We start from the raw sequence: 7,793 nt of genomic DNA, 5'->3' as shown, positions 1-7,793 counted from the left end.
CTGCAAAATCACATAGCAGACATAGCACTTTAAAATTGCCGCCATTGAATGAAAACATCCTATATCCGCCGCCTAATCAGCGGTGTTCTTCATCTATACATGAGTGCCTGCGAGTGTAGTTCCCAATCCTTTCGCGTTAAAATCCAATATGGCTTCCACGGAAAAGTCCTGAAAAAGATACGTCGAGGCTAGAAACGTCGTCATTAAGTTCAGTGACAACTGTCACTTAAATTTCGGCATATTATTTGACGAAAGTTCGGTAAGAGTTTCATTTTGACTTTTTTTCCCCACGGGAGTTAGAGTACTGGATAGAAAATGACGCTGCATTTCTTGTAGATGATAAGCATTCTTTTGTCGCTCATGTAGTGGGAAGTTATTTTACTCGTTTAGAATGTTTGCGTTATTGTCTGGGCTTTGGAAGTACCTTTTCCAGAAAGATGAATACTGCATTTTAATACTTGGCTTGGACAATGCTGGAAAGTCGGTAAGTTTTCGACCGTTTTTAAAATGGTAAACTCAAATTTTTTAATTAATTTTTTAATTCGAGGCGTACAATGCATACCCTTCCGGCTTCGTGTATCCCCTCTGCAGGGGTAAAAAAGCCCTTGTTGGGAGGAGAGACTGCTTATCAATAAAAATATAAACTCCTCTAGTAAAAGAACAATGCATTTTAAAGTCCGCATTCGAGTATCTCCACTACCCCCTAAATGGGGTGCATTAAATTCGCTAATACCCATTTATACGGTGGTGGACAAAACACTGACCCCCAGTCCATGGACTACCCCCATGGACTACGCCATGGACTACTCAAATGGACTACCTAAAATGGACTACCCCTAAAAAATTGACTACCCCTTAAAGTACTATTCCGAGTGTGTAATACTTACTGAGCTGTTGTTATACGCACATAATTTGCACTTACTTCGGTTACTTTCGACAACTCTAGCCGCCATTTTGAATGAATTACACTATACATCTGCTGACCTCAAAAAGCGAAGACTCATGCCCAGACTCCGGTTCTGTTCTCCTCGCTGCGCTGCCAAAGTTATTCATTCAAAAATTTTCTCTGGCCACCAAATGTTTAAGATGCGTCTCAAGCAACTATCTGATACTATTTATAAAAGTTTGGATTTTCTGTAGTGCAGTACGTTAACGTATGATCAGCGGCATGTAAAATGTGGAAGCTGCGTTTGTTGTTTGCGATGTGCTTTTCGCTAAAGAGCAAGAAGTTAAATTTTAAAGCGCTGCCGCCTGCACTTCTGTTCAGTACTTTGTAAATGCTTCCCAAGAAACCTCTCTTGAGCAAGATGGTCAAGTATAGCGCCGGGGAAACGGTCTTTTTATCCCTTATGCGCCAGCTCTGATGAATAACGAATTTACGAGGCCTTCTTATGATTCGCTTTCATAATTATTCATTACGAAGTTAATTTAAGGAAAAATTTTACTTTCTGAGCCTTAAGCGGGAAATATGTACAGCAAAAACACTACGAAGATTATTTGCGAAGGCTACACGAAAACGTTTCCATAATGACCGCGCGCTGTAATGGAACGAGCTTCGAGCTTTTTGACGTCATAAATTGGTGTTTCTGATGGCTTTGCAATTGAATTGCACGTGCTATGTTATGTTGCATTACTTCCTTTCCTCAATAATGTCACTAATTATTATATAAACTAAGCGAATTACCAGCAAATAACTAACTGAGAAAAATCATATCTTTCACATCTGAAAATGTGAACATCCGAAACATTCCTATCAGGGGCACCCATCGAGAAGGATAGCACCGTTAAACGTATTTTAGTATTTAAGTGACAGTTTCTCTTAAAGCGGTCCATCGCATTTCGGGTCGGAAAATAGTTTTCCCTCAAACTTTGCCCAGTGAACTATCTTAGGTTGTAAGTAAATGCAACGACTTTAGTTTTTGGAAATACGTTAAAATATATTTTTTAGAGCTCTCAACAGTGAAGGCTGCAAAAGGCCTAATTTTGAGCTTGGCCAGAATGAGAAATTTCATAAGTTGACGAGCTCGCCGCTTAAAAACAACCAAACGCACCAAATTATATTTATTATTCCTAAGTTAAGTGTTTCTTCAAAGGTTGGAAACGCATGTTAATTTTGATATATTTTGATTTACGGGTCCGTGAAAATTTAAATATCAGCAACCCTTAGATCGCTTTTTGTAAACATGCAAAAGTATGGTGTCTTCGCCGGCCTTTATTTCACGAGTCCAGGCCAGACCATTCTAAATTCCAATTGAATCTTACTAAACAGATGTTAGGAAGCTTAGAAATATAAAAATACCTTGCACTTTTTATCTTCCTTTGCCACAGCGACTTCGAACATTTCGTGCTTATGCGAGTATTTCATACACATTATGCAAATGACTTACTTACTCGCATAAGCACGAAATGTTTGAAGTCGCTGTGGCAAAGGAAGATAAAAAGTGCAAGGTATTTTTATATTTCTATGCTTCCTAACATCTGTTTAGTAGGATTCAGTTGGAATTTAGAATGGTCTGGTCTGGACTCGTGAAATAAAGGCCGGCGAAGACACCATACTTTTGCATGTTTACAAAAAGCGATCTAACGGTTGCTGTTATTTAAATTTTCACGGACCCGTAAATCAAAATATATCAAAATTAACATGCGTTTCCAACCTTTGAAGAAACACTTAACTTAGGAATAATAAATATAATTTGGTGCGTTTGGTTGTTTTTGAGCGGCGAGCCCGTCAACTTATGAAATTTCTCGTTCTGGCCAAGCTCAAAATTAGGCCTTTTGCAGCCTTCACTGTTGAGAGCTCTAAAAAATATATTTTAACGTATTTCCAAAAACTAAAGTCGTTGCATTTACTTACAACCTAAGATAGTTCACTGGGCAAAGTTTGAGGGAAAACTATTTTCCGACCCGAAATGCGATGGACCGCTTTAAGAGAAACTGCCACTTAAACGGTAGATATAGGCATATTTTTATCCCCTAAAATTTTTTTATCTGTTCGAAATTCGTAGCTGAAAGTCTAGTGATCCGAAAGTTATAGGGATCAAAACTTACCTTTTCAAAAAAATTCCAGACAGAGAAGGGCTCCCAAAAATTCTAGGTGACCTTTTTAGAGTGAAAATCCGTTAAAAATGAACAATTATACCATTTTTTAGATATTCGAAAATCCTAGGAAAGGCAGGCAAGCAAAAAAATTTACAATGAATGTTCCGAAAATTCTAGATCTCAAATCGTCTTCCGAACAGATATTTTAACGAAATATTCCGTTAGGTGCCCCTGTCCTATGACCTTCCGATCGTTCCTACTATTATTATTATTCTTTTAACTTACTTCGCAGCACTTTACTTGCTATCAGCAACTCCTAGTTTAGTATAATATATTCAAAATGGCGGTGAGAGGGATACGTACGGCTTGAAAATAAACAAGGTAAGACGTAAGTGCAAATTATGTGTGTATAACAACAGCTCAGTAAGTGGTACACACTCGGAATAGTACTTTAAGGGTAGTCCATTTTTTAGGGGTAGTCCATTTTAGGTAGTCCATTTGGGTAGTCCATGGGGGTAGTCCATGGACTGGGGGTCAGTGTTTTGTCCACCACCCATTTATACTACTGGGTAGAAAGAGTCACTATGAGAATGAAGTGTCTTGCCCAAGAACACAATGCAGTGCCCCAGGACTCAAAGCAGGACCGCTCAATCTGGAGTCAAGCACACCAATTTAGGCCATCATGCCTTCCACTAGAACATTGCAAGCATTAATGTAAGAATATACAGTACTTAAAGCTCAGTGCATCATGGGTGCGTGGGTACAACAAAAATGCTGTGGTTCAAGTTTGCCTTTGGTACAATTTGGTACTTTCCCTTGTGTTATATTCATTGTCATACATTACCATACACCAGAACAAAGATGAAGGGTGTTACGAAAACTAAGACCTAAAACCCATCTAAGTTTTTGTAATTACAAAAACTAAGACCCCCCGAAAAACAAAAAATAGAAGGAAAGAAATGCTCTTTTATCGATGTTAATGCATTTTTTTAAAGACTTGGGCCACATATAAAAGAAACAATGACAACATAATAGAATGGCTCGGTCGACTTACTGTGCGCAGATCGTTGGCGATCACTTTAACGCTACTTTAAGCTACTTTTATGCATTCCAAAGGCCTAAAGAAATAAGGAACACAGACCCATTGCAGGCAAGACAGAATTTGTTTTTAGGCAAGAGTGTGAGCTTTTCTTCCTTTTGTTTCGCAGACTTAGAACCCAAGGATTGAGTGACATACAGTTCAACTCTCATTTCTTTTAACTGAATGTCTTTCCGCTCATAAATCGCATACATCTTGTACATGTAGTTTGCTTCTGGAATTGTAGTTTCCAGTCTTAAAGAGCAAAATAAATCAATTTGTGGCCCTTGTTGGTAAATTCCCATTAGAGTAAAGTTGTATGAATAGACATACAATGAGAAATGAAACATCCTGGCTGCTGAAAAGAAGTGGCCATTATTAAGGAAGGTGGTCATTTACATTAGTAGAGGTTTGACTGTAAAGAAATAAGTAGCATTTGCCTACTCGGCCCATATCTCATCCCACCCAACCCTTCTCTCCTCAGCAAGCCCCAATTCTTTTGGGCAAGTACAAACTGTATGTATGTTTTTTTTTACATTTTCTAAATAAGATCGATTAAATATTTTATAGACTCTCCTTGAACAAATAAAGCGAAGGTATGGAAACAACTACAGTGGCCTGCCATTTGAGAAAATCACAACAACAGTGGGACTAAACAGTAAGTTATCTTTCAATCAAAACATATTCAACTACTGTAACAGCTGGAAAAACAGACGAGTCAACCATATGTACATGTTTATCTGTAGGGTCAAACCAGGTGTTTTAGTTGGTTTCTCAAATGAATGTATATCTAAAGAGTAGCTTTACCTTTTGAAATACAAATGTACTGTTGGCTGGGTTTTGTTTGCACTAGTACATGTTCATATAATTATGAATGAGTGATAGCAGTAAGTAGATTTAAGTATATGTTATTTTTACAAAAACGTTGTTTCAGACTTGCCAGCTGGGAAGCTACAGTAGTTGTAACAGCTGGGTATTTTTCTGACAGCCAGGTTTAATCTACTTTTCTGCTGTACATGAAGAAATAACTGATGTTTTCCACTCCTTCCATAAAACAAAATGAACTACATCATTGTACCCTCCACACAACATGAGCTTATAAGTAGATCCAGCTCAACAGTGAGTCTTCTGCTAGCTCAGTGGTAAAGCTGCTGACCAGGAGTGCAAGGTTGAACAGTCCTGCTTATGGAGAACTCAGAATTTCTGTATAATACAACTGTAGTTAAATTGTATTTTTGTGTCTGTACAGTTGGAAAAATTACCATGAGCCATGTGAAGTTGATCTTTTGGGACTTAGGAGGTCAGCAAGAGCTTCAGTCCTTGTGGGACAAGGTATAGTAGTCTTAACAAAACCTGTTAATCTGATAATCACTTAGCAATAATTGAAGGGGTGCATAGAATAAGGCCCATAGTGTCCCCTAATCTAATGGTGAAAGTTAAGCAAATGAGCTCATACTCGCTACGCTCAAGTAGTAGCCTATTATTAGAAGTTCCACGGGAGACAATGCACCCAACACTTGGCGGCAGGTCCTTCACTTCATCTGCACCGGCTTTATGGAACAGTTTGCCGGCCAACCTGCGTATTATTACGACACTTGGTGTTTTTAAAAGTAAACTTAAGACATTTTTATTTAGATCAGCATTTTAATGTATCTTTTTAAATTTTTACTGTATTTTACCTTTAGGTTTTAGTTGTTTTATGTATATGTATACTTTTTATTGTTTTTAATGAAATTACTGTAAAGCGCTTTTGATCAGCACATGTAAAAAGCGCTATATAAATTATTAAATTATTATTATTATTATTATTATTATTATTATTATTATTATTATTATTATTATACGAAATTCTTCCTTTGATGATTTATAAGCACAGGGAAAATTAATAAGACAAAGGGAATCTAGCAATTTTATCAGAAGTCACTTAGGCCTTATTCCAGGTGTACATATACCTCCTTCAATTCAATATTTGTTTTGTAGTCTGAGATCAAATAAAATCAAAGATTTATACCAAGCGCATTCTTAAATGTTGTGAAGTAACAACAGAACTATTTTTCTACACATTTATTATCCTTATTTTATCAAGTGACATAATGTTATACATCTTAATTCTTTGTGAGACTAGTTGTAAGAAATATTGGCTAACCTCCTAAATAATTTGATGTTTAAAAATCTTCAGACGTTCTTAACACTTTTTTGTTTCTGGATTTTAGTATTATGAAGAATGCCATGGTGTTGTTTATGTAATTGACTCCACTGACAGAAAGAGAATGGAGGAATCTCACCAGGCTTTCAGTAAGTATTAATTTACTAATAATATACATCAAAAAATTTCTCGAATCTGATTGGCTTAGAGAAATGCAGTTATTAAGAAATACGATGCAGAAATGACGAAAATTCAGTGCAGAAATGACAAAATTCCCAGTCAGTGCAAAAAAAGAAACAAGCGCGGCATCCTGATTGGTTAATAAACAAAGGCAGCCACAGGGGGCCAATCAAACGCTTCCACGCGATCTGAATGGCGCGAAGTTTGGATCTGCTTCGAGATGCGAGTGAAAAAAATAGCTGGCGTTTTGAGCACAATAGAGAACTAGAAGACAGCTCTAAATACCATAGCACATTTCTTAAGAAGGAAATTGCCGACGAAATCGAAACTACAAGCCAACTAAGCTTCGACAGGTACGAAGCGAAGAAAATCTCTGGAAGAGGTAAAACCCAGAATCTTGTATTTTGATAATTCGTTGAACTGTTTAGCCAGAGTTTTCGGCTAAAAAACTTTTAAAACATTGAGAAACCCGGCCTGTACGTTGTTTAGGCTTTGGCCTTGTTTTGAATGAACGAGTGATATTTTTTGCCGAGTTTGAATAAATATTTTTTGTACGAGATTTGCGCTTGTTATTTTCTCGCAATTTTTTCATGAATATTATTAATAAGTAATTACATGATTTTTCTCGTGCAATTTGGGATAAATAAGCACTTGTAAATTTTTCAAAGACTACAAATTGCACTCGCCCTACGGGCTTGTGCAATTTTGCTAGTCTTTGAAAAATTTACTTATGTGCTTATTTATCCCAAATTGCACTCGAAATCATGTGATTACCTATACAAATAATGTAAAGTACCCAGAATATTTTTAAAATATTGTGTTTACTGTAAGCTACATAAATAACCGGTATGCAATGCATACTAAGGCGAGGACGTTCCAGTAAAGCAAGACAGTATGTTAAAAATTCCAGACAAAGAACTGAGAAGGGACCTTTCGGGCTTCGTTTTTTTGTTGTCCTATTTCAGACTGTGACATCACTCTTGAGAATCACTACTTTCAAATTCAGAAAAAATTCTCTTGGTATTCAGCATCATGTGATTTTGAAATGGGCTACTTACACTGACAAAGCCAAAAATGTCTATTGAGTGAAAATGCGAGTCCAAAAGATGTGTGATTTACAGCAAGGAGCCCAAATGTGTGACCACTTTTAATTAATTCACATTCTTTCGTGCAAGGCAAAAATTGTTAGTACATTAAAAGTGGTCACCCTTTTGGGCTCCTCACTGTAAGTCGAAAGTTGAGACACTGAGACATTTGCTATAAAAGGGGGGAAATGGGTTTGTCAGGTAAATAAAATTTTAAAATACAGTACTTTGTTTCCGGTGGTGTTTTTAGTTGTGCATTCCAAGG

At 36.9% G+C, this 7,793-nt stretch overlaps 1 protein-coding gene across 3 annotated transcripts in view; it reads left to right on the top strand.

Moving 5' to 3' along the window:
• Nucleotides 1-119: 119 nt before the first annotated feature.
• LOC144646037 (ADP-ribosylation factor-related protein 1-like) overlaps nt 120-7,793 on the top strand; it is a 41,509-nt gene continuing 33,835 nt past the window's right edge. The window contains exons 1-5 of one of the 3 annotated variants that reach the window (XM_078505560.1): nt 120-259; nt 391-484; nt 4,688-4,775; nt 5,367-5,449; nt 6,331-6,412. In XM_078505560.1, coding sequence (XP_078361686.1) covers nt 392-484; nt 4,688-4,775; nt 5,367-5,449; nt 6,331-6,412 — 346 coding nt within the window. In that variant the 5' untranslated portion in view covers nt 120-259; nt 391. Of the gene's footprint in view, nt 485-4,687; nt 4,776-5,366; nt 5,450-6,330; nt 6,413-7,793 lie in introns of all 3 variants that reach the window. The other 2 variants (XM_078505561.1, XM_078505559.1) reach the window with 2 other exon arrangements.

The sequence above is a fragment of the Oculina patagonica genome, chromosome 3 (genome assembly GCF_052425735.1).
Source record: "Oculina patagonica isolate OP01 chromosome 3, crgOcupat, whole genome shotgun sequence".
In the NCBI taxonomy this organism is placed as follows: Eukaryota; Metazoa; Cnidaria; class Anthozoa; order Scleractinia; family Oculinidae; genus Oculina; species Oculina patagonica.
The sequence above is the reverse complement of the archived record's forward strand: the minus strand, read 5'-3'. Positions and strand labels throughout refer to the sequence as shown.